The sequence below is a fragment of the Poecile atricapillus genome, chromosome 16, assembly GCF_030490865.1.
Source record: "Poecile atricapillus isolate bPoeAtr1 chromosome 16, bPoeAtr1.hap1, whole genome shotgun sequence".
In the NCBI taxonomy this organism is placed as follows: Eukaryota; Metazoa; Chordata; class Aves; order Passeriformes; family Paridae; genus Poecile; species Poecile atricapillus.
The window spans coordinates 11,161,180-11,188,146 of record NC_081264.1 but is presented as its reverse complement, the minus strand read 5'-3'; the positions used below and the strand labels follow the sequence as shown (position 1 = coordinate 11,188,146).

General features: G+C 43.4%; 1 protein-coding gene across 1 annotated transcript; it reads right to left on the bottom strand.

Moving 5' to 3' along the window:
• SLC5A1 (solute carrier family 5 member 1) lies at window positions 1-26,967 on the bottom strand. The gene is made up of 15 exons (XM_058851825.1): window positions 26,610-26,967; window positions 24,169-24,240; window positions 16,721-16,825; window positions 14,681-14,740; window positions 14,244-14,348; window positions 10,059-10,164; window positions 9,752-9,832; window positions 9,210-9,430; window positions 8,168-8,303; window positions 7,302-7,409; window positions 6,216-6,366; window positions 5,386-5,554; window positions 4,139-4,354; window positions 3,742-3,844; window positions 1-2,928 (listed from the first exon to the last, which is right to left on the bottom strand). Exons 1-15 carry the CDS (start codon window positions 26,694-26,696, stop codon window positions 2,705-2,707), a joined length of 1,944 nt encoding a protein of 647 aa, XP_058707808.1. The 5' UTR covers window positions 26,697-26,967; the 3' UTR covers window positions 1-2,704.

Here is a 26,967-nt window from a genome sequence, read left to right as displayed (position 1 = left end):
TTTTATTTTATTTTATTTTATATTATTTTATTTTATCTGTATATCTAACCAAAGTCCACCAAAATAAGCTTTAACTATGTATTTTACCTGACAGGGTAAGCTGGGATGTCTCAAGATCCCCTGAAACAGAGCTGTGTTGTGCTGTACATTTGCTGTGAGCCAGAGATTTATTTGGAGTGTCACCACTGACCAGAAGTATTTCAAATGTATAGTCAATCACTGGGGGAAAGGGTGTGCTCACATCTCTAAAGCATGACAATGCCCAGAACAATGTAAGCTACTGCTTTTGTCTGAGTGTCCCCAAACAACAGCTCATGGACAGAGCTCCCCTGAAAACTGAAGACAAGTCATTTTCTTCTTTAAAATTGTGAATGCAATAGCTACCAATCTGAGCTGGCATTTAATGTTAGCTAAACATTACACTTTTATCAACTGTTCACAGTATAAGACAATTTTTCTTTGAAATTCTACAAAATTACAGGAGTCAACAGTAGCTGTCAAACTTTATGTGAACATTTGAGCTCTTCCCTCCACAATATCCTCCTTCAGACCAGGATGAAATCAGGTTGCTGAGGACATACAGTGAATATCCCTGGGAAACTGTGGGTTAGATTTTCAAAATTCTGTAGTTCTGAGGAGCAGAATCATGCAATGATGGCTGATTAACCAAGAGGTCATCCAAAGGCTGCTCAGACTGCCAGGAAATCACTTGTGTTATTTGTCTTTATCCAAATAAAAATTCACCATATTTCTGTAGCAAAGAATGACAAAGGGGCAATCTTCAGTGATGTCTTCCTTGTCTTTACTGTTACCCAGAGCCAAAACCTAGATACCAAATGAAGTTTCTCTGTCTTCCACCATATTATATAAAAATCCCATCACTTTGTGGACACCAAACACTTCAAAATATACAATTACTTTAATACATACAAGTCTTCATAGTTCCTTAAATACAATTAATTCCATGGTCTTTAAAACACTCTATCACTGTGTTAAGTGTAAAGAAAAAAAGCTTTGCACTGGTATTTCTGAAGTATTGATTTGATCTGGCCTGTGCAAAGGACCCTGCAGGGATTATGCTGAATAGCATCAATTCTACTGAAGAGCAGCAATTCTGCTGGAATCCAGAGCATTTGGGGTTAGATCCAAACGAAGCAAAGATCCTGCCAAGAGATGAAGAAGTGGGAGTGATGAAAGCCCAGGAGGCAGAGCAGTGTGCTGTGGCACGTGCAGGGGTTGCTCTGCCTTTCCCTTCAGCTGCACTTTGCTGCCAGCCCGGAGCATCCTGTGGCAGAAGCTCGGGAATGCTCTGGGACAGCACAGTCCCACCAACATGTGCAAAAGGAACAGGGAATTGTGGCACTGCCTGACTGAGCAACCAGCATCTTCTTTCTACACTTGGTTCCCCAGGAGGCTGAATGGGATGAAAAGATCTATTGCTTTTTGCTTTGAAGAGATAAATCTGTCTTTTCCTGTGTCCCCAGCTGGTACCAAACCTATCGAGTGGAGACAATCATCCTGGTTTAGCTGATATCCCACAGCTGTGGCTATTCTCCTTCCTGAACTGCTAGCTCATGCTGCCATGCAGCAGGAATCCTATTTCTCAATGAAATCTTCAGAGGAAGGATTTATAGCTTTGCAGAAAAGTGGAACAGAGCCCTTGGATGTATTTGCAAAGTGCAGCCCAGGATTCCAGTGCTGTGGATGTTTCACCATGGGCTGGTTTGTAGCACAGTCCTTAGACAGAGCCAGTACAGTGACTCCAAGCCCACAGTAAAGAGGTCCTTGGCACACCAGGGTGGGAATTGAGCAGTAAGAAATAAATATATATACACACACATAAATATGTATTTTAAATATATATAATATATATAGTGCATATACATAATGTATTGCCTGTGTATATATAATATATGTACTTTGTATAAAAAGCTTCACATTCAAGTATAGGTATATATTAAAATAGCAAGAGAGGAGGACCTTTGGAAGTTAACCTTAAACAGATAATCTACTGTAAGCAAAATTCTTTTTAGGATCATCAAGACAGGTGTTCCCCAGTTTCAAAAAGGGATCAGTTCAGGGGTTAGTGTTCCACTGACAACTGAGAAACACGACCCAATGGAAAGTGAGAAAAAGGTGGGGGAAATTGAAAATGGAAATTTATATATAATATCAAATACATTGATATATATATAAATCCTTTACTTAAGATATCCCATATTTGGAGGGACAAAAGCAATGTTTTAATTTGAGTTTGTAATACAGTCCCTCAGTGGTTGTGGGTTTTTTGCAATCAAATTATCATAGCCAAAGAAAAAGGAAAATGGAATGATCAGAGGAAGGGTTGAAAATCAAAATATCATCATCAACCCTAAAAGATAGTATGAAATATGGCTCACGCAGCCTTGTTCTGAACCTAAAATATTGAAATGTATCATGAGCAGAGAGAATATTGGATGGAAATTCCCAACCTCAGTTAGTCCTGGATTGGTTCAATGTCTAAATAGAAATTCTCTCTCTTGAAATCCCAGTGGCCTTCATCTTTAAATTGTTGAAATTATAATCACAAAATCAGTGAGTAAATCACTCTGATGTTTTACAAATGTAGATGATGAAAATACAGCGTGTACCTAATTGTGTAAATCTACAAGCCATCATTTTTGGTTGAACAATGCAGTACAGTGTCAGGACTGTGATCAGGGGGTTATGCAAAGTAGGCATGGCAAAACACAGCCACAGTCAAGAGGATGATGCCGTTGATATTCACAATGTTTCTCCACAGTGGCACTTCACTGGTGTCCGTCAGTTTCTTCTTCAATGCCTCTTCTTCCTCCTTGCTCAGTTTGGGGCCCTTCTGTTGGTCCAAGCCACAGAACCAGTTGTAAGCTTTCCTACAGCATCCTGGGTCCTCCTGGTTTTCCTCATTAACTGGAAGGAATAATACTCTGGTCAGGAAAGGTGAGTACAGATCATGGCACACACTTGATCTCTGGGATTGAGGACATTCCTTTGTGATTTATGGTCATAATTCAGTGGAAGCATTTTAGTACAAAACAGTACAAGAATCAAGTTAATATTGTGTTTTCACAGCTCACCTCAGAAAAGGTGAGAGGTGAAAGAAAACAGGGATTTTCCACATGTTCCAAGAGAGCCTTCTGCAGAACACACTTGGGCCTTTTGCAGCCCAGAGACTTACCTGGTATTTTAGAAGCAAACTATGCTTCAAAGCTTAAACTCAATTTTTACAATACTTTCTACACTCCTAATTTAAAGACAAATAAATTAATTTTGTCTGATGACAAAATTAACATTGACATTAATTTTTCCTAATGAAAAGGGACTTGGGAGCAGAACCAGAAAGCCAGTAAAGAGAGCAGGTGGGTTTGCAGTCTGCCTTCAATCCTGACCACAACCCATTATTTCCAAGTGAATTCCCTCCAAGTACTGGAGTCACACACAGCTCTGCCAATCTATAGCTGACCCAGAGCATTTCCATTGCTTTAGTCCTAGAGCTGCCACCCAGCTACTGAGAGTAAGATTTTCTCCCTTCAAATCCACCTCACTTCTGATTTACACCGAGCTTGAGAGATTGGTAAAGGCAACTCATGAGCCATTTAAATTTGTGGGGGCTGAGGATTTGTTGATGGAGGGAGGGAAGGAGGATGTCTTCAACTATCAAGCATATTAATGAAATGGGGATACTCAAATATATCACAGAATCTCTAGGTACTCAACAGTTACCTGATTCATCATCTTTTTCATCAGCTCTGTCCTGCTCCTCATCTGCATCAAGATCAATCCGTTCTTCTTTGCTGTGCCGCAAGGACCAGCACAAGCGGTAAAGCTGCCACGGAACAAAAGGAGTTGAATTGATCATGGGCTGACTACACAGAGACCAACCAGCCTGGCCAGCAGCTGAGCTGGCTGTAGGAGCACAGCATCCCAAATGTCTGGGATGTCTAAGGCTATCAGGAGTCACTGAAGATCTGTGACAGGTAAATGAAGATTATTTCCTTTGCTTTCTTACAAGAGCTGTATGCTGGGCATGGCTGAAGTGCTGAGAGGTAACACACCAAGTACAAACTGGTGGTTTCACTGTGTTCCATTTCTTGAGGAGCAGGACTGCAAAAATACTCACATGTACATCAGGAATGGGCTTGGTCATGAAGGAGACTGCCAGGATAACGATGGCAGTAACCCCAAAGAGGATTATTGCAAAGTAAAGGTAGTGAATGCCGCAGATGATGAAGGGGCAGTTGGAAGGGGCCACACAACTGCCGGTTCCGTAGGCAAACTCTGAGATCATCCTGCTGAGTCCAGCCAGCAGCCCAACAATTAGGCCCCAGAAGGCACCCTGCAGAAAAGAGTGTGACAAGAAGGGATCAAAATGAGTAATTTCAGGCATGGAAATAAACTCTGAGATCTCAAACAGCTGCTGGAGGAAACAGAGATGTAGTTATGTGTTACAATGGCTTTGGCACATGGGTTTTAACCCAGATGCTTTCAGTGACCTTATTTTCAGCTCAGAGTATGAGTACAACTGGAAGGGGCAATGAACAGCTCTGAGATGTCAGGCACACCTCAGGACATCACGTTCAGACCATTTCTCACAGTCCACACAACTCTGTCCTTCTATAGGACAGGTTTCAGCCATGGATTGCACACCTCAGGGGCTGTTCTCATACCTTTTTACCTTTGAGGGCTTAATCCCTGACAGCTCTGGCACGATGGAACCAGCCAGAATGTTGTGTCATCCTTCCTGAAATGTGTGTCTGGTTTACCTGCTAATGGCCCTGAGAATAATTACTTAATTCTCAGTATTGTTGGTGGGTGCCTGGTGTACTCCAGCCCAAAGCATAACAGACACACAGGTATGTGTGGGCACAAATTGAAATATGGGAAATTCTGTTTAAACATAATTTTTTTGTTTTGTTTTGTTTTACTGTAAAGGTGCTTAATCATTGGAACAGATTGGCTAGAGACACTGTGGAGTCTCCACTCCAAGGAATATTCAAAACCCAGCTGGACAGGCTAGGTAAGAGGTGATTTGTTTGGTAAAGCAGCTTGGTGACCAATACCCTCAATGATAACTTTCAAATATGTGTCCATAGATTATCCATTTAACACACTTCTTGGCAAGGTAATAGCCAACCTAAGCTTCAGAGCTATCTGTGAATTCCTAGGTGACTGTTTATCTATTAGACTATGAAAGAACTTCTTCAGACTCATCTCTGAAACCTCATGCTTTGGGGTATGGAGACACAAAATCCCTGGGCTATACTGGGATTAAAATAAACAGGAAGAAGCTGCTCATAAGAAAAATGCCCCAGTTCTCCCAGTTCCTAAAGGAACATGCAGCATACCTGTTCCCTAAATTGCACTTACCTGCTCATTGACACGCTTGCAGAAGATAGCAAGCAGGAAAACAGCAGCAATGGGAGGTCCCAGGTAGCTGGTAACAGACTGAATGTAATCAAAGAGCTGCCCATTCTGAGCTGACTGCACCACAGGAACCCAGGCAATGCTGATGCCAATTAAGAGTAACATAAATGCCCTGAAAACGTAGCCAGATATTCAATTAGCCATCTGCTTAGAAGTATCTATGATCTATCAGAAAGAAGAAAACCCAGCAATTAATCAATAATTTACATGTTCATTTTGTATTTCAACTAGTGAAATCAATTATAATGGCCAATTAGCACTGAACAAACGAAAGAAATCCAAGTTGGGTATTGTGTATGTCAAATATCCATCAGCACATGGTTAAATATGCAATCAAAACATAGAAAATCACTTTTTTCCTGTGGTTGTTACGTCCAGAGACAAATCAATGGCAGATGAACTAGAACCAGTTCATTGATGCTGCAGCCTGGTGCAGCACGGAGCCCAGGAAGGTAATTTGAAAGATTTTCCTTCAAACAGCAGTGGGAAGCAGTGAGAATTAGCTTGGCTGCTTCATGCACACTGCCTGTTCCTCCAGGAGCCCAGTGTTATCCCAAAGGAGCACGTGAGGCAGGACAGTGGCTCTGGCCACAGAGGCCACTGCAGCTCTGCCAGGCAGGCTCACAGCTGGGATTTTGGGGGGCTCACAGCTGGGATTTTGGGGGGCTCACAGCTGGGATTTTGGAGGCTCACACCTGGGATTTTGGGAGGAGGCAGCCTGAGCCCACGGAGTGCTCGTGGTCTGTGCACAGGGCAAGCTCAGCCACGCTCACCTGCCAGCCAGCATCAGCTCCTTCTCAGATGGCCGGGTCCGAATTTTGGTGTAAATGTCCATCGTGAACAAAGTACTGGCACTGTTAAAAATGGATGTCAGGGAGCTCATAAGGGAGGCCAGCATGACTGACAGCATCAGACCCCGCAGACCTGGAACACAAAGATGGGAACGGGGATGAGCATCAGTGGAGAGCCTCTGTACCTGGCACCAGGTGTTTGTCTGACCCTTCCCACCAGCCAGCTCTGAGTGTTTCTGGCACATTCGTGTGCCTGACATAAAATCCTGCCCAACATTCCCTTGCTGGGCAAGCAGAGCTTTGAAAAAGCTATTTACAGCAATTCCTGGGAAACTCTTGAGCTTTTAGCATGTAGGTACTTCTTTAGTGAATGCTGCCTGATTGAATGTTGGAATAAAAAGCAAATAATATTAAGCAGACTTTCCCCAGTTGTTATAAAAATAATTCCTCTTGTTTGCAGGAGAGTGCTCACTTGCATGTAGTATATTTGTGAACCAGGTATTTGCCAAAAAAAACCAAGTTCATTTTACTGTCTGAAAAACAGAGTAAGCCACTTTTCCAGGTGATCTGGTCTGGTCACAGAGCATGGGGAAGTATTGCAGGATTTTAACAACAGTTATCAAAGGTTGGGAAAGTACCAAAGATATCAGGGAGGTGCCATGGTCTCTATAATAGCATAACCTAGTTTTTTTGCTTTATGAGCCAGCACCCACCTCTGGGGTTGGCAGGAGGACCACAGGAACAGGCCTCCAGCTCAGAGATCCTGGCAGAGAGTCTTTTATAATCATTAGCCAAGCAGGTTATTTTTTACCTTCACAAAAAGGGAGCTCATTTACCATTTCAGCACCCAGTATTTGCCAGCTGAGAGCTGGCACTGTCAGTGTGGAGCTATTCTGCACCTACAGCTAATACAGACAACCTCTTTGGTTAGAAGTACATTTACCAAATATACTTTAGGTAAATTCTAGCAAGAATTTTGGAACTGAATATGGGTCTTGGACTCCCTCTATCACTTGTTTTTACAGTCTGGCTTTCCTAAACAAAGAAACAATACAGACAGTGTCTTACCATTTGGCATAAGCTCCACAACCATTTTTGGGTAAGCAATGTTTGTGCAGCCCACTGAGGTGCCACAGTAGCGCTGACAGACTTCAGGCACAACACAAGCCACCACATCTGAGGAGAGGATAATGAGGCACTGAGACAAGGTCACATAAACAACAGATTGCTCCCAAATTAACAGAGCTTCTAGAATGTATCTCTGTGTTGAGCCACCAGATTGACACGTTTGATTCCATCCTTGGTTTGCTGGCGAGGGGAGAGGTGATTCTAAGCCTCTTTCCTTCCCCTCCTCTCTAAAAGACTACTGACAAGAGCTGCAGGTCAAAAGAAAATCAGCACTCATTTGTCAGACCAGGGCTGAACAACACAAGGAGACCAAGTAGGAAAACAAGCAGAGGAACACAAAGGCTGCTCCCTGCAGCCTGAACCTCTCCTCTGCCTGCTGCCAAACACAGCCAAACCCTCTGCTGGTCAGGGAGATGGGAAAGTGGCATTTCCCCATGCTGCCCTTGGAACTGCCCATGGCCCAAACCCTGCAGTCTGTGACTGATGGCCCTGTCCCTCCAACTGCCAGCAGAGTATCTCTCCTGGACAGCATTTTCCACTCATTCAGGCAGAGTGGAGCTGTAACAAACAGACAGCTGGGGAGGGATGCTGTGGAATTTCTTTCCCCTAAGACAACAATATTATTAACAGAAACTGAGATCAGGGAAAACAGGAAGGCCTGTGGCTTCTTACAGTGCAGTTAGCTGAAGGTGACTGGACTATTTGGATGAGAAGATGAAAATCTAACAGGTATTTTGGAATGGACAGAGAGATTGGCAATGAAAGGCAGGTAACAAGAACTTTGCATTTCAGTGTCCGTATCATACCTGTGTACAAAATCCGGCTGATCATTCCAGGCATCACTATGATAAACATGGGCAAGAGTTTGAGGTACCCACACATGATACAGCCAGCCTTCACATGGGACATGTTCTTGCCAGAGAGACATCTTTGGACAATAACCTGTCAATGACACATGGCAGTTATTTCCATGATCACACCATGCTATGTTCCAGGTACAAGGTACTTCTTAACTTCTGTGATAGCAAAAGAGCCTGTTTAGCATTTCTGCCACCAGGAAAAATGAAAACTACATGAAAATCAAAGGATATTATTACTTATCTGGTGCATGTTTGAGAGGTAAGACTTCTCTCACAACAAGTTTTTAAAGCAGACAGAATAAAAAGCCAAAGAGAAATAGAATATTTAACTGAGCAGGAAATACAGTTACATTGGGGGTTTTGTTCATTTGCTGAGAAATCATGAGGATGATCTTTCTCACAATTCAGGATGCAGGTAGATCATTTGTTAGAGACACATTCACATGTTGCTGGTGAAGGAGAACATTTTTCTTTACTGCTGTCAGAGTGATCACTTGGGGAAACTGAACAGTAGGTTTTAGAGAGAAGGAAGGATGATTGGGGAAGAGTCTCCAGGCTGAAAGACCACACATAAAAAGAACATCCCTCCAAGACTATGCAAGCAAAGATGAAAGCTGCACATATAGGAAACAAACTTGTCTTACTGCAAAGGGAATGGTATGTAGACTCAGTCTAACAAGGGTCATTTGTTGCATGGTTTCCTAAGTAAGTGTTCACAGCACAACCTCTCTGTGTTTTCACATGTGGTCACACACAAAACATGAAAAAGGAGGCAGACACAGCATCTTCTGGGCAGAGGTGTGCAGGAAGATTTGAAAGAGCACCCATTCCATTTTCTTACATGTGAGAGGTGTCTAGAAACCAGGAACTGAAAAGTCTTGAAATAACAGCCAGTTCTGTGGCCCAGCTTTGCATACAGGGGAAGATCAGACTGGAGCACAGAGTTCTGTGTGTTTGGCCTTTGCAAGGCACTGGGCTGTCTCATTACCTGATCTGTGCACCAGTACCACATGGCACTGATGCTCAGGCCAAAGACGACCCCTGGCCACGGCAGGTCCCCGGTGACAGGATCTCGGAAGATGTGAAAGGCGTCCTTGCGGGGAGTGTAACACTCGGGATCCACCACAGTGTTCCCATAGGAGGTGTTGGATGGAATCGCTTCCATGTACTTCTGCATGAAAGCCTCATACCCTCCTACTTCAGTAAATGCTGAAACATAGAAAACAAAAGTAGCAATAAAGGTTTATTACTGAAATCTCAAATGGAACTTGAGAGCATGAGGAGAAAAGCCTCCTTAATGTGGACATAAAAATCCTGTCACGGGATGCTGTTTATTACCTTACACATTCACTTGTGCTTAGGAGACAGAGTCACTAAAGGGCTTTGGCAATATGCCTGACTTTTGGCAACATGCCTGTTTTCTTCCCTGATAAATAGATACAGGAGCTGAAACCTCCTGGTTGAGGTAACAGTTTCCCACTGCAAGATTTGGGGCTGAACATTCCAGTTTAATTCATCTGATTTACTTACCAAATCCCATGAGAATAAAGGATCCCACTACCATGATGAACGTTTGTAAGGTGTCTGTGTAAATCACAGCTGCAAGGCCACCTGATGGCAGAGAAAAGTCAGGACAAATAAGTTAGCCCTGGGCAAATGTCTCAGTGGTAATTCTTTTTTCTTTTTTTTCCCACTTTCTCGCCACCTGTGTTTTTCAAAGACCACTGTAAATAACCCCCTTTCAGGTTTTCATTTCTCTCTTTTTTTACACTTCCCTCTTCTCTTTCTTCTGTTTCCCCCAGCAGCTCTGATTTATCAGACTGCTCTGCAAACTCACCTGTGATGGTGTAAAGAGCAGTAATAGAGAGCAGGATAATTATAGCCACATAAAGATTCAGTCCTATGGCCAGCTGGATAAATACAGCTCCAGAGAATATGTCAGCCTAAAAAAGAAAAATGGATAGGTTCAGCAATGTTTAGGTTCATGATGACATGTTAGATTTCCATTGTGAGGGCACTGAAATACACAGCTCTGCCCCTTGTAGTACTGCACACACAAAGAGAAAATAGAAGCCATTTTTGTGCACCTGCCAGTCCCCTCAGAGCTGTGGAGTTCTTAGTACCAGAGGAGTAACACTTCTCAGAGAATTTCCAGGCCTTCTTTAACAGGGTTCTTTTCTCTAGACAGTCTCCTCACTGCTCAGCACTTAGGCACTGAGAGACAAATTCAAAACAAACTGCTTAAAACTGAGAGTGAGTTCCACTTGCTGCTGTGTGCAGGGCTGGACTGTGACACCTCCAAGGCACAGCACAGTTCTCTTCCTTCAGTGCCACCCCACAAATCTCTTTCCCTTTACTGCATACGTGTGGTGTAGCTCGTCCTGCTGGTTCAGGACAAACGGTGCATTTGCATTAAAGGCAAACATCTCACATTGTTTCTATTTTTAAGTTCCTGTCAGAAGAATTGACAGCAGTTGGCTGAGAGAGGAGACCTTCAGCTCTTGCGTAAGGAAGGAATTGTTCAGCTTTCAGAGTAACACTGGGATGTTAATCCCATTAAATCAGTTCCTGATTTAGAGATAATTGGCATCAATGTTATTTATACAAGTTTGCAATCAGAATAATCTGCCCCAGTGCACTTGTGATGCCTTACTGTAAATTATGTTTTCATTAGAGGTTGCTCCTGAACATGCAGCTTATGGGCTCCTCTGCAGCCTGGCCACCCTCCTCCCTCTGCAGCCACTGCACTGGCAGCAGAGCTGCTGCCATGGAGCAGAGTGTGTCACAGCAGAGCTCCACTCCCAAAACTCTGCCTCTGGAGTTTCTTGTAGGCTTTAGTTTGGAACTGGGAACCAAGACCTTTAGCTCTTACTCCAGTGGCTGTCAGACCATAACCTTTGCTGCATCTCTCTATGGTAATTTGTTTCCTATCTTCTCACACCCCTATTCAGTCCATGTTCAAGACCTTTCTTTTATTGTTCTTGGCTTTAGTTTAGCCTATGTATCATTAAATATAAATGGTCCTGAAATTATTCCCAAGAAGAAATATATAGTTAATTATTGAGCATTCTGGGAGATGTATCAGCTTCTTCAAATTGCTGAGTTATCTTCCAGTTTCACTTCTCCTCCTTCCCAGGAAGATTATTGCCTTCCAATATTTCCTTGTTTCTCCATTCATACTCTTTTATAGACAATCTGTATCTAATCTCTTGTTAGAGTCACTCTCTCCTTTACACTGCAGGCAGTGTCTGCAAAGGCAGGGATCACAAAGGAGCAGCTGGCCAGACATGTGCCAGCTGAGTGTATCCTGTGGCTGCCAGAGCACCTACTCTTTAACCCCTGCACTGTGCACTCCTAGCAGAAGGTTATTCTTCTCTTCCTCATCTCCCTGGCAAGGCTATGCCCCTAGATTTCCTACTGAAATTATGCACAATGAACAGAAGGAAAATGCTGTAACAGATTTAGAAATTCCAGTTTGCAATTTCTGATTTTTTCAAAAACATTCAGACCTTAATAAACTTTTCTCTTGTCATAACTTAACCATATTACTATCCATCAAGACTATATTTTTACCAGACCATTTCCTTTGGTATAATGACAAATATCATCACTAGTGACTAAAAAGCCTCTGCAAGCTGCTATGGGCACTACTCACAATGTGCTGCACACTTAGGGAACAGGTACAGGTGAGGCCCCTGTGTAACACAAATCCTTTGGGCTCAAAAATCACGTGTGTCCTGATGTCAAAGATGAACTCCTTGCAGCATGTCAAGTGGCTGATTAGCCACAAAACAAGGTAAGAAATCAACAAAGCCCACAGAAAATGTGCAGGGAAAGAGAAATGATAAGGACATTGTAGGGGTGTGCAAAAGGAATCTGATCCTCACACGGTGCCAGAAAGCACAGCAGGAGTCACAAAACCTGATAGGTGATACTGCTCCCTGGAAAGCATCGTTAGAATTCTAGTTTTAAATACACTACATAATATTTCAACACAGCAAGGAAGAATCACATGAAATAACTACCCCAGAAGCAAGAGACGCCACTCTTCTGCAAGGATAAGGGCCAGTGAGAATCGCTGGTGGGTGTGACCTCCCATTCAGGGCAGGGCAGAAGCCCATCCTTCTCTATCAAATCTCAAAGAGCCCCGGAGATCACAAGGGAGTGTTTGCCAGGGCAGCACTGAGGGAAGTAAAATTCAATGGCTTGTCAACACGTGGATGTGTTTGGATATCCAACGTGTCTGTGGGGAGGGAGGCCTGTGCTCCCTTCCTGTGCTTGAGCCTCTCCCCACTGCACAGTTCCCTGGAACCCAGCAGGGAACAGCCCTTCCCTCCCTGCTCTGGCACTGTGTGAACACGGTGTTACACAGCATGGCATGGCAAAACCTACTCTGAGATCCTGTGACAGCACCTGAAACCTGCAAGGACTGGCTGCTCTGCCTAACCTGAATCAGACAGAGCAAGTAAATGTGTCCTGGGCAGATCCTGCCCATGCAAATGCAGTGACATGAGGCAGCAATGCAGAGACCTGTTTGTACCCTACAGGAATCCCACTTGGACAGGCACAGACACTGCCAGAGCTGCTGGGGCAGTTGGGGAAAACAGAAGAAATGCTCAGAGGAAATGGAACACCATCTTTTTCCCCTGCATAGCACAGAGATCCAGCTCCATGGCACTTCCCCACAAACACCTGGAATAAATGGGGATGGGAAGCTGGGATGGGCCAGTGGTAGAGAGAGGCCCAGGTAACCTGCAGCTGTATGGATCCCTTGACTATGGAGAGGGTGTTTGATCCTCATGACCACACTGGAAGCTTAAATGTAGAGTCTGTTTTTCCTGGAAACAGGACACTCCAACTGATCTGTGCAAAATCCCATAATCAGACTCTTAGGCATGACCCAGGCTGGAAATCAAAGCTGGATAGTAAATTCAGAAGCTATGTAGCACCTTGATAGGCTCACTTCCAACATGTTGCTGAAAAGGACTGAGGCACTGACTGGAGGAGTTTCTCTGCTGCTGGAATGTCCAGAACTCTGTGTCGTACCCAGGAGTTCTGATTATGACAGCTGAGCACTACAGCAAACTCTCTAATCCTTTTGAAATATACAGAAATCCAGCTCTGAGGCCAGCTCACACTACCAACCTGTTTAATTTATAACCTGTCTAAGGATCAGTTATCATGATGTGAGAATGAGAGCAAAAGGCCAATCTTTTAGCTTAAATTGCACTATTATCACTCAGCTCCCATTCAGAGGGCAAAGACTAATCTGCCATGACAACTTCTGCAAAACAACAGACTGAGGTATGCCTGAACTGTGGACTTCTTTAGAAGCATGGTACTTTCAAGATATACAGAATATACCAACTCCCTTTACTATTCCACAGAAACACATCCATTTACTTAATAAACATTAACTTCATAGCACCTTAAAGTTTACACCAATCACTTGCCTATTAAAAGAATCTCTCCTCTTCCCTCCTTTCACCTCAGCTGTTACAATTCCTCTCATTTCCATTTCCACACTCTTCCATTTTCTAATTCCTGTTATTCTTTTTTTATCCATAGTCCCCTTGCTTTTTTTCCCTCATCTGTATTACTGATGGCTTCTATATTACTGATTCACCAGAGGACACTAAAACACATAAATATGAAATCTAAAGACAAAAATTCCTGCCCTGGGTTTCACAGATCCCTAAGATTACAGACCATAATACAAATTTCCCTCCACTCTGATGTTTTCTACAAGAGAAGAAATGTAAAAGTAAACCCTAAAACTTTAAAAAGAGGACAAAGCACAACAAGCATCAAGAGACACTGCCAGGAAGAAAAAGCCTTGGATTGCAGCACAGCCTCACTGGACAGAATAAAGAAAACACAAAATCATACTTTTCTTTGTTAATTCAGCCAAGAGCTCCAAACCTGAAATGGTTGGCCAGTTGTGAGAGCAATATTGTAGAAGGGCATTTCTTTTCTTTATATCAGTGAAGAATGGAAAAAATCCTGTAGAAGTTTCACTTACTGAGATCTTTGTGAAAATATACAGCATCAGGGAAAGCACTGACAGGTACACCTGGATCCGTTTCCCACCAAAACGCTTCTTCAGGTACTCTGGCATTGTCACCACCTGTGGAGGTGGAGAAGGTTTGAGATAATGGGGAACAGGTACAAATTAAATCAGAAGATTTTTAGTACTCAGGTACTGTGAGAGTAGAGCTGCAATTGCAATTTCAAGGAAGAGCAGCTCCAGGAATCAAAGGAGAACAAGGAGAGAGCACCAAGTAGTTCCCAGCTCAGGTCTTAGAACAGAGAATCCTCATTTTTCAAGTACACAGATATAACAAAGAGCTGCTCTGGCACACTCAGATCCTGTGCCATTCATAATGACTTTGCAATATTCCAGCCCTGATCTGCAAACACGAGCAGCAAAGACAGGTGTAATGTAGTGGTTTGACTTACCCCAGCTTTGATGTAGATGGGTACAAAGATCCATCCTAGAATCACCACAAATATCAGAGCCTGCAGCCAAGACAAGACCAGCTGAATTAGCCTCCTGTCTCTAGACACTGCTCCCTCCCAAAGATCATCTATCAGACCCAACAGCAGCTACAGACCAGTGAAATCACAAAAACCTGGGTACTGATGGGCATGGGGGGAAGAGGTTCTGCTCTGTCCTTTGATTTACAGTAGAAAATTTGGGGATGAAATCTTGGCTAAAAACTTCACCAGGTACAATGCAGCCTGGGTTTCAGGCTAGCAGTCCCAAAGAGGCACATATGATCATTTTCTACAAAACCAGCTGATGTCTCCTCACAGGATTGAATCACAACTCCACCAGTGGCACCAGACTATTCCAGCTCTCTGCAGAGCAAGCCCAGGATGGTTGAATATTTTCCAACAATTTCATAGACTGTACAGGATGCACCACATGCAATTTGTAAAATATTTCATATTTTCACATTATAATAATAATAATATATTTTGTGTATCCATGTGTATTCTGTGAACTGTTGATCCTACTGTACAACAGTGCCACAGTTTTCTGACTTAAATGGCTGGAATGCTGTCCAATGTCGAGTTGTACACTTAAATCAACAAATATAGAACAAATTCCTGCCATCAGAGCTGCACTCTGTATTTCTTTTTTCCACAGGGCTTAGAGGGCTTTTAAACTGTATCTTTAAATTTCTGCCCTTAGGTCAAAACTGTAAGATGGACAAGAAATACTGGGTCAGTTTCTGCTGTCATTGTGATACAAAATAGAAATCATTTCAATGGAACAGGCAGATACAAGGATGCCAACAGTCAAATTTGGTATTACTTTCATTACTTCTGTTATGTGTGTTAAGTGTCCCACTGTAAATCATGAACTGTGTCTGCTCAAACACCCCAGACATCATTGCTGCTTCCCAAGCAAGCACTGTGTTACACCGTGGATTGATACTGGTCCAGCAGGAATCTCCAGCAGATAAGGTGTTAGAGATGTTCGAAGAAGGATATGGGACCTAGAGATTTGAGTTCTGTTTTGATTTGCTTTGTTCTGCAGGAATAAGAAGGAGAATCAGGTCTGTCACAGGCCTGATACAATCAAAAAGAGGGAGCTGACAGAAACTGCGCTGCTCTTACGGTTTAATTTAGGCTTTGTCCTTCTCCTTAAACATTCCTATCAAACCAGTGCTTGATTATTTGCAACAACCATTTACTTGGTAAGGAACACAAGCCAAATCCCTCAGGGTGGGAGGATTCTTTCATTGCTCAGAAATAAACGTGAAGGAAGTATCGACCTGTGGAGGCTCATTCAAAGCTTTGTGTCATGGCCTAATCCCTCCCCGAGGGTGAATTGGGCACAAGCAGGACACTGTAACCACACCTACAGATCCTGGCAACACAAGGAAATGGAGTGTGCTTGTTCACGGGAGCCTCTGTGCTGCTGCAGCTTACACTGATCCCTGTACTCCGGGAAACTCATCTAAAGTCAGCTTGGATACTCTACCCACTACTGGAACGATAAGCAAAACAAGTGCATAATTACAGGAAAGAAAAGGTAAAGAGGAAAAGATTTTTTGGAACGCAGGTGTTTGTGAAGGATGTTCAAAATTCCTTACAGCCTGTGAAGAAATCAAAGCCCCTTCAATAATTACTACATAGCAAAATGCTGCAGAAATTACCATGGATTACAAACCTGATAATTTCTTCCCAGCATCCTGCAGTCTGAAAATGTTCTTCACAAATACTTTAAAAGTAATAAAAAGATACGCATAGAGAAGAAAATCCACCAATTTATTTGGTTCAAATGCTCTCTAAAAAGCCTCAACTGAAGAGTGTCATCTTTTTCCAGTGCCTTGGACAGGTTAAACACTAGATTACATTGCCTCTCACTGGTCTGTGCAGAAAACAAGTGTTGCCAAGCACAAACTTTGATGGTCCTAAATGATTAGGAATGTTATTTTGATTAATCCAGGTGTCACAAGTACTTTCACTGACATACATGCCACTTACATTCCACTCAAATCCTCCGATGGCAATTCCTCCAGCTGCTGCTGTTCCTGCTATTCCCACAAAGTGCCCACTGCCAATGTTGCTGGCAAACAGAGAAGCACCAATCTGCAAAGAGAAAAAACAAAAACTGGCTCTCATGTTCATGGGAATTTTTTTAAAATCCCCTTCATCTGGCACACTGAACTCATGCCTGTCTGTGGTGGTGGTGATGATGAGAATGACTGATAACCAACTTCCTTCATAACTTTCAGGACTCCCAACTTATTGTTCCCACTGAAACCAGAGCCCTCAGCCATCAAACCTACAATAGTGAGGGAGAATAGGATGTTGAATAAAATATCTTCCAACTGAGTCAAAAAATATATTACACCAATATAGATTTAAAAATATTTGCAAAACTTGCCAAACTGACATTGGGAAGAAGACTGTGATCCTCTTGATCTTCCTCGTTCAAGGAGGAAATGACAAGGGCATCCCCCCTGTCAAACCTGCACTCCCTGTTCCATCATGCACAGCCTGTGCATCCAAACGTGTCATTGCTGAGAGCTGCACTTGGTTCACTTTTAGCCAAAAGGTATTTGATTGCTGAATTAAACTCTGAAAGCTGCATAGCAGAAATATCTGCTGAGAAAACGCCTCTGGAAGCTACAAACAATAGCAAATCAAGGAGTTATATTTAAATGCTGGATCTTTAAGACCCCCAAATATTGCATTGATCATCCAAATAAAACAGTAGGGACAATGTGGGAATCGATGAACGGGGAGAGATTTAAAAAATGAAAAGTTCCTGTTGGTTTACAGACAGGCAGGAGCCATTCACAAAGATCTAATTCTTAATCAAGTATCTTAGACAATAGAAAAGATGAAAAGGAATGAGTTTCATTTCCTCCAAATGAACACATTAAAGGCAGCAGAAATACCCAGTGATCATTTACTGGGTCAGGTACTGAAGGATGCAGGGTGAGAAGTCAAGCATGAAAAAGAGGTTGGATTGGATTATTGTGGGCAGAGGACAAGGAAGCTGGAGAAGTTCTGAGATGAAAAAAAGGAAGTGAACATTTTTTTATTATTTTCTATTTTTCTCTCATCTCCTCTGAAAGCTAAAAAAAAACAGAAAAAAAACCTCTTAAATAAGGTTAAAAAGAAAACCACACAGAAAACAGGCAAGGGAACTTCTGCTGACCTCTTCCAATGCTCTCATTTCAATCATGGAATATCCTGACTTGGAGGGGACCCATTAGGATGACTGAGTCCAATGATTTGAACAGCAGCAAATATTCAATCAATGTTTCTGGGAGCACAGGGACGATCACCTGAGTTTTGGGAGAATGAAGGATTTCACAGAAATCCACCTCTGCAGAGCAGATTTATTCTATAGAGCTATGCCACAGCCAGAAATAACAACCACACTCTTCAACCCACTGATCTCTGATAACAAATAGATTATCCTTCCCCATTTTTTATTTGCAACACACAAAATTCAGAGGGTTCCACCCTTTCTTTCCCAGGCTTACTTTTTTCCTCTTTCCTCAGTTTGATCTCCTGATTTCTTCAAGTCTTTTTGCAGACAAACTGCTCTTTTGCTGGGACAGGAAATTTATGTTTCTAAGTTCATTCGGTTCTGGATTTGGGGTTTTTTTTACACATTTCTAAAAGTCAGTTGTGCCCTACAGAGCTGTAACCAGTTTGTCATATGACATTTCTACAGGACCAATAAGTTTTGCAACAAACATTGGCAAACAAAAGAGCTCTGTTTCTTCTAACCTCTTGGTGACAGCAACAATTTTCCAGAAGTGATAGTGAACAAAAAAGTACCATTTATACCAAGCATTAGCACTGTTGCCCAATGCTTTCCTTGGAGATAAATAATTAAATCTAGGTTACTAGAAATGCAATCACCAGAAAATATTAACCACATTAATCTCTGATTTTATTTAATGTGTCCCTTCTCCTGTTTCAAAAGCTTAAAGGCAGATCCAAGTAACAAAAGCAGCTAAAGAAGAACTTTGGGAACTGACAGGCACAAGCTTTGGCTCGGTGCCTGAAACCCCAGGACATACTGCAGGCAATGCTGCTGATGCTGTGTTCTCAAATTTATCTAAAATACCATTGTTTTGAAAGAAAAATACAAAACCAAACCAAACCAATGCAAAACTACCAACATATTCAGGACCAGCACAAGAACAAAATAATGGGAAAGCAGATCCTACATTCACATTCTAAATTTTTTCTCTGAATTAGGGAACATCCAGTGCAGCAGAACTTTAAGATCAATATATACTAATAATGGATGCAATTTTAAAAATGGGTTTCAGTTATGTCATATACCTGGGAAGGGAGAACATGGCTTCATAGCCAGAAAAATGCAGATTACCCTTAAATCTGCAGCACGGTCACAGCAAGAAGAGTGCTGACAAATACCCTCACACCCCAGTGGCTGCTGATGCCAGAGCAGAAAAAGAAATTTCCCATCTGCCGTATTTTAAGCATGAGAAAAGAAGGCAGATGGGCTCTGGGCCTGAGCTGCCTTGCTGAAGAACTTGCTGCTCTGGGATTTTTGGACTGGAAGGGCTGATTGCTGGAACTTCTTGATTTGCCATTGGTAAATGCTGCTGAACATCTTAAAAAACCTGGGCTGAAAGTGGCAATGGCAGAGGGAAACAATCTTCTGGAAGTGTTTACTGTTCTCAGGGAATGTGTGAGTGAATTGACTTTAAAGACAGCTCTAGGAGGAAAGGTGAAGAAGAAAGTTGGTTGAAAGGGACAAAAGCTGCTAAGAGTGAAAGAGGACAAAAACTGAACTAACCTGAGGCAAATGTGGAACATTAACTCTTTTAAATATTTTTAAGAGGTCAGCTCTCAACAAGAGCACTCTGTTCAGCAGAAGTACCGCCACCCTGAAACAGATGACGATCACTGTGTTTTTTCCTGTTACTCATTAACTGTTTCACCTTGCTCTTCTCATTGAGGATGCACTGACATCCCGGCCCTGGCCATTCCCAGGGATGGATGCACTCTGCAGGCCAGTGCCAGTGTGCAGGATGCACAGCCTGTGGTTCCTCTCCCTGCCAGCACCTGCCAGCACATCCCCCTGTCCCTGTGCCCTCCTGAAGGCATTAGCTCAGCACCAAAGCCTTTCCCCACTGCATCCTTGGCCCATTCCAGAGACCAGCAGAGGCTCCTCTCACCCCACGGGGTCCTGAGCCATCCCTGAGGTATTGCTCCTGCAGAAGCTTCTCAAATCTCTCTTCCCTGACACATTTCTCATTCCTACTCCTTGAGACTGTTCATGCTTTCCTTTAACTCACAGCTCTTCCCTGCAACATGTGACTTTTATGGAAAGGCATTATTTGTCCTACCTGAGTTTTTTGGGATCACCCTTACCCACTTAGGAAATATCAGTACAATGCAATAATACTGCCACACTTCCAAGGCTCTGAGACCCAAAGTAGGAAGTGTGGGGTTTTATTCTTCTTTCCCAAATAATCTGAAAATTCTATTGAATTGCATTATTACCCAGCTAAAGCACATCTATACAATTCTCAGTGTACTAAGCAGGAGGGATGGATGTATAATACTCATCAAAATGTTTGTGCTCCAACAAACCACATGATGGAATAGCTCAGGCTCAGGAGGATCTGATACCTCCCCACTTTGCACTCTGAGACAGAAACAACACCCCCCAGCCAGCTGGAAATTCTCACAGATTCTGTAGAAATCCATTTCCATTTCACTGAACTTTTACTTTTCTATCAGAGCTTTCCTTTGATACTTCATTATTCTTTTTCACCCTGAAAACTATTGATTTAACACCTTTTTTTTTTTTTTTTTTTTTTTGCACATAACTTTACAAATTAAGGTAATTTCTCATTCTACTTTACCTAAGAGAAGGAAATGCAAATCTTATTCACAGCAGAATTGTCATTCCTGGTTCCTCATAGCAGTGTCAGATTCAGCAAGGGGGGAAAATCCTGAGACTATGTAAAACTTAAATGGCTGCAAAGATCAGAGAAATCATGCCAGTGGTTACTTCTGATGGCCACAAAGATAAGCTGTGCACAGCTGAAGCAAGAATCCATTGGGTTTTTTCCCTTAATTCTTATCTGTCTCAAAAAGATCTAAATGTACGTGGCCACAAACGAGCTGAGTTACATTTCTTGGAGTGCCCTTGACCCTGCACCCTTCCTGCTCAGTAAATCTTTCTAACAGAGCTGGCCCTCAGATGCCCAGCAGATACTCTTTGTCCTCTTACCATTCTTGCCTCAGGAACTGAGGTGTAGAATGTAACCCATAATTTTGTGCAGACAGCTCTGTCTGCAAAACTACTGAACCTGAAGAAGAAACTTCAAAAGCAGGAAAGCTTCAAAAGTTTGGGGTTTTTAAATTGGGCATGAAAGGCTGTGAATCCTGTGAGAGTGGCTGCTACCAAAGCTGACTGTTCTGCAGGAACAGGTACTTCATGTCCTACAATGGCAGGAAGGTTTTGGCTGAACCCAACTCCTTCATCTGGCAAAGGAAGCTGAAGTTGGCAAGGCCCATTGCTACAGAGCTGTCACTTGCCTTGAACTTCTCTGTGTCTTTTTGCAAAAAGCAGAGCTCATCATGAGGATTTAAAGAGCCACATGAGTCTTTCCTGAAGATATTTCCCTCAAAGCCCAAGAGACCAAAACCAGTTTCTTGAAGATTCTTCTCTCAGTTTCTATAAAACCACTGTGGAAAGGGCACAGCATTTCACACCATTATGACTAACCAAGGACAGATTTCAGTTTTGGGTAATCTGTGAGAATGTTCTTACATACCTTCATCCCTAATTAACCACTGGAACTACTGAGATGGCTCAGCCACTGCACAAGGGCCAGTGAAGTGACCTCAGCCAGAAAATTATCTCTGGGCTTGGTTCTGCAAAATGCTGAACTTTCTTGGATTCTGCTGGAGCAGAGCAATCAGACCCAAAGCAGGACAGATTTGGCCCAGGATGTGTCTCAGCCCTACTTTATACATTGAGAAATCAAATCACAGTCACAGTTTGCCAGTGACTGACAAACATTCAAAATCCGTATTAAAAGCAGGAATAACCTCTAGCCCTTCATTACCAGGGTCTCCTCTGGTCTACCAAAGCACAGATATTGTGTGGTTTAAGTGAACAGAATCCCTTTCCCAGCTTGTCACTAATACACTGCTAATGAGCCTCCTTCCCTGTAGGGTCAGAAAAGCCACTTGTGGGTGCCCTGCAGAGCATGGAATACAGACAACCACTGAAAAATACAATTAGTTTAGGGAAATTAAGTTTATACCAAGTTTGTGGAAGGATTTTTTTCTTCATTTTGTTCTGTTCCAGAAAGCAATTACATGACAAGGGTCATTATCCTGAAATGGCAGGGGAGAAATCTGACAAACAAGAGTCCACTTGCAAAACAACTGCCCCCACCCTGACTGTGGAAATGCACTGGGGCTATCCAGAAATATTCCAGGTTAACCCTGACTTGGCACAAAAGAGAAGTCAAAGCACAAAAGTAAAACATAACACACAGCTTTAGCTGTTGCAGAACTGAGATCACATCTCTGACTAAACTTCCTATACTTTCATTGGTTTCCTCATCATTTCAGCCCAGTTTGCTCTGGGTGATGGACATCCCTGCTAAGCTGTGGGAATTGGTGTTTTGGAATCTCTTTTTATCCAAGGCAAACTTTCCAGGGTGATGCTGCTGACACGGTATTTAGTTTGTGGTTTTGGAGTGTTTGCTCTTTGTTTATTTTGAGTGATATGAGGAAGAATAGCAAGAAGGGTTTCTTTTTATGGCATGGGAAGACACTCCTGGCATTCCAAAGGGAAGGACTGAAGAGGAGATCTAGGACTGCACTGAGGACCAGCACTTTGTGCTGAGCTCACAGAGTCTGGGAAGGAGAGAGGGGATCCTGGCAGGAACTGTGGGGTGATCCCTGCTGCCTTCCCACTGCAGGAGGGGAGCTTGCTGAGTCTGCTGGCTTTGTGTTGGCAGAGCACTCGGTGTCAGATCCTCTCCTCCAGGTCTCAGGGGAATCATTAGGAGTTCTCAGTGCCACTGGAGCAAGACAGAACTTTTCTATGGTGAGTCTTTGCTGCCTTGCTGCCTCCATCTCCATTTACATCTGCACAAAGGATATTCATATCCCCATGACAGGCAGACAGAATTGCACGAGGTTAAAACCAGCCCACTGATTAAAGTGACAATTAAGCAGAGTAATCTGTGGGGTTTTTTTCTCTTCTCCCAGAATTATGGGTTTTATCTTAAAATAACTTGGAAACTTTTCTCAGTCTTCCAAAGGAACCTGAATTTTCTTAGATCTACTACATCACATGAGGAAACCTTTTACTGTCATTGGCCTTTAATCCTTTCCTGTCCCTAAAGGGCTGTCCCAGTGACTCCTAAGTGCAGAGAGCAGCTCTCTGAAGCACAAGACTGGAAGGTGTGTAGGTATTTCTGCAGCCTACTTCAAGAAAATTCCTAAATCTTTCGGGGACCAATATCTACTCTCAGACTTCTGGTCCTGTAACTGAATCAATGTTTGTGGAGTCTGGACTCCCAAACCTTAATGAAGTGCAGAAACATTTCCTGAGACTCAATTCAAGATCAGGAGTGTTGAGGCAGTCCATTCAAACAAATGGAATCATGTAAAACACGATTCCATTTTCTGCATTCCAGTAATACAGAAAATGCAGGTTTGTCTAAGTTTTCTGCTTTTCATATTAGAGACTGTATCATCAGGAAGAAATAGATAACTGTTTCTAATATAATTTCTGCCAAAGGCCTGGTGAAATGGATGGCTAGGAACACTTTGTATCTATGACTCCTGCTCTCTAGCTTGGAAGATAATAGAGATCCACAAAAGACAATCAATGTAAGCCACAGCTGATCTTTAAATACATTTAAAATATTTTTTTCCAATAACATATCAGAACATTTCCAGCATTTTTCTCCTTGTACAAGACCAGAACTTGTTTCCAAAAGTAGAAACAATACAGCAATAAAGGGGAAAAATTCAGTAAATTAATTCCTATCTGTAATAACCTTAAAATGAGCCAGCTTCTTTGAGTGCAATGAAAATAATAGAGTCCAAATATTGATAAGTTTTAAAGTGGGAGGAAAGGCAAAGCACTGGATTTGTCTGTACTGACATTACCAATGTATTTATATTCAAACAAGTTGATCACATAATCAAGACAGTTCAGAGCTGAACACAGACAACTTCCCCCAACACTTTTCCCTGCACATCTCATGGCTTTGTTTGTGCAGTCTGCCCTGTGACACCACAGCTGGAGAAAGAGTTGGATTTGCAGCCACACAACAAAGCCATCACAGCCTCAGCAGTGGCCCAGAGATCTTGATAAGTAAGCACTGGCCAGTGCCAGGGGTGCAGATGCACATCCTGTGTTTTATTGATGTGTTTTATATCCACACAGCACTCACCGGCCACCAAACCATGCTCCGTCCAGCCAGGAAAAACCCACCCACTGTGCCTCGGTTGGTGGAGAACATAGCCTGGAACAAAGGGAAAAACAGAGTTTTAATTGTATTTTGAGTGTACTAGGCAAGGTCTACACAGGCTGAGAACAAACAGGGATAATAAAACAGGCAGGGTAAAGTGAAAGAAACAGAGTGGCTGAAAAGAGAAACCTTATGATGAATAATAAAATGGAACAATGATTCTTTTATCTAGGTCTGCATTAGCCATTCAAGTTTCATTCCTTCACCTTTCATTATTAGTGTGAAACACTAAATAAAATTAAATTTAACCAAAAAAAATTATCAGTCAAGTAAAAGCTCACATGAATTTTTCATTGGGGTAAAAAGCCTATGATTTCAGGCATCAAAACAGATTATAAGGTGCAAGTTTACTAACAGAAAGAATGCAGCTTTTTTTTACTTAATACCATCCTGCCCCTACAGGTATCTGTTTTCTTGTGGTGATATCAGCATCGTGTCTGATTCCCTCTGAAGCTCCAAAAGAAGAAGCCAGCTAAAGTTTCCTTTTTGCAAACACATGTTGTCTTTGTCAAGGGATGGGCTTTAGAGGGAAGTTACCTCAAATTTTTGTTAATGACCCTGAGCCATTATTTACTGGATTTCCATTGTCTTCTCTTATGGCATTTGAACAGGAAAATAAAGAAAGAAGACCTGGGAAAAGTAACCATATATTTTCTTCTGATGCAGAAGAAAGTAAGTAAATATGATGGATTTGCATATAACTACACACAGTAACTGAGTAAGTATTTGTCCAATAATGATGTCATCATGGCTTGAAAGAAATGGCTCCTTTTTAACTCAGGATTAACTCAGCACACAGTGGCCTGAGAAGGCAGAGATCAACCCTTTATTGTCAGAGATCTTTAACATAAAATTCAACTACAGCAACAGCCAGAATCATGGCAAGACCCAGTTCCCCCCTGCCAGACAACAAGGTGTTCTGGTGGACTGGGGCTTCAGATTTTTGGCGATATTTTTGGCCCCTACTGCTATGCTGAAGAGGCAACGAAAAGGTTTTGTCTATTTTGTGCAAACACTGATTTTTTGGTGCCCTTCGAAATGGCATATCCCATAGGAAGGGATGCTTGTTCTGCAGCTGACTTTTCTGCACTGTGAAATGTTCCTGGGATGCTCCTGGAAAGCAGAGGATTCCTGAGGGGCAGTCCCTCCTCTCTGCTTGTTAATGGTCAGGTGTTCAGGGGAGGGCTCGCCCCAGGGAAACCCGAATTCGGTGACATTCCTCTGTTCCCAGCACTGGAGCTCGGTGTATTGGCCATTCTCTCAAACGCGTCAGCTCTCAGGTGCCAGCGCTGGGCTGGGAGCGGCTTTTGGTTCCCCCGCTCCCGGCGCTTCGTTCCCCGCTCGGGGCTGCCCTGGCAACGCTGCCCGGAGCTGCTCCTGCTCCTGCTCCGCCGCAGGGCCCGAGGGACAGCCCAGTCACTGCTGCCCCCGAACGGCACCACAGCCTCGGCCGAGCCACCTCTGCTGGCCCGGGGCTGTCCCTGTGCCTGTGTCTGTGTCTGTGCCTGTCCCCTGTCCCTGTGCCTGTGCCTGTCCCTGTGCCTGTCCCTGTCCCCTGTCCCCTGTCCCTGTCCCCTGTGCCTGTGCCTGTGTCTGTGTCTGTGTCTGTGTCTGTGTCTGTGCCTGTGCCTGTCCCTGTTCCTGTGCCTGTGCCTGTCCCTGTCCCTGTCCCAGTGCCTGTGCCTGTCCCCTGTGCCTGTGCCTGTGCCTTTGCCTGTCCCTGTGCCCGTCCCTGTCCCCTGTGCCTGTGCCTGTCCCTGTCCTCGGCGCTGTCCCTGTCCCCTGTCCCTGTGCCTGTCCCTGTGCCTGTGTCTGTCCCTGTGCCTGTCCCTGTCCCTGTGCCTGTTCCTGTGTTGGTCCCGGTCCCTGTCCCGGTCCCTGTCCCTGTCCCTGTCCCGGTCCCATCTCTGCGGCACCGCCTCCCCACCCCCGCCGCACACGGCGTCCCCTCCCTTCCCACCCTGGCCTCCCCCTCCCCGCTGTTTCCTACGGCATCACCCCCAGCCCCGGCTCTCCCTGCAGCCCCGGTGCTCCGCGGCCAAATCCCACCTCAGGTGCAGCCAGCTCCTACGAGAGACCCTGGCTGATCTTCAGCGATCAAATCTCTCGGCTCCGTCCCACACAAACCCCATCGCTCCTCCCTCCCCACAGGTTCCATTCATCCCACCAAAGATTTGCCTCCCTGGGTCACCGTCCCCTCCAGTGTAAATAAGTGCCTACATCTTGCCCACCATGCACTTGTCAACTATTTCAATTAAGCATCAAAATCTCTATAATTATGCATTTTCACTTATTAAGCTATTTTGCCAAGACTCTATAATCCACCTGCTCATTAAGTAAAACAAAATTAAATCCCAACATACCCATAGTCCCACCGCCAGAACAATCAAAAAGTAGAGGACAATAACAGAGATGTCTGCAGCATTGTTGATCCTTATGATGGATTCCATCCTCGCTGCTTCTCTGGCTTTTTTCTTCTTTCTCTCCTTATGTACTTCTTGCAGAGTTCAGGTTAATGATAAACTGCTGTCATCACCTACGTCTTATATAATATATAACTTCAGATTCACTTGTCTCCAATGGGACAGAAGTTGAAGCTGCTGCTTTTCCTTGGACAGCTCTTTCCCAAAGAGTGCTCCTCTCTTACAGGTGCTGCAGATTTCAGAGTTCAGTGTCCCTGCCAAAGGTGCTCGGGGTTTTAACATCCACGAGCAGATGTCT

Coding starts and splice junctions, on each gene's coding strand:
- SLC5A1 (XM_058851825.1), bottom strand. CDS start 26,696: ATGGAATCCATCATAAGGATCAACAATGCTGCAGACATCTCTGTTATT. Junction 14,741..16,720: donor TCGGAGGATTTGAGTGGAAT/GTAAGTGGCATG, acceptor TCTTGGCTGCAG/GCTCTGATATTTGTGGTGAT. Junction 3,845..4,138: donor AGCCCATTCCTGATGTACAT/GTGAGTATTTTT, acceptor GTTCCGTGGCAG/CTTTACCGCTTGTGCTGGTC.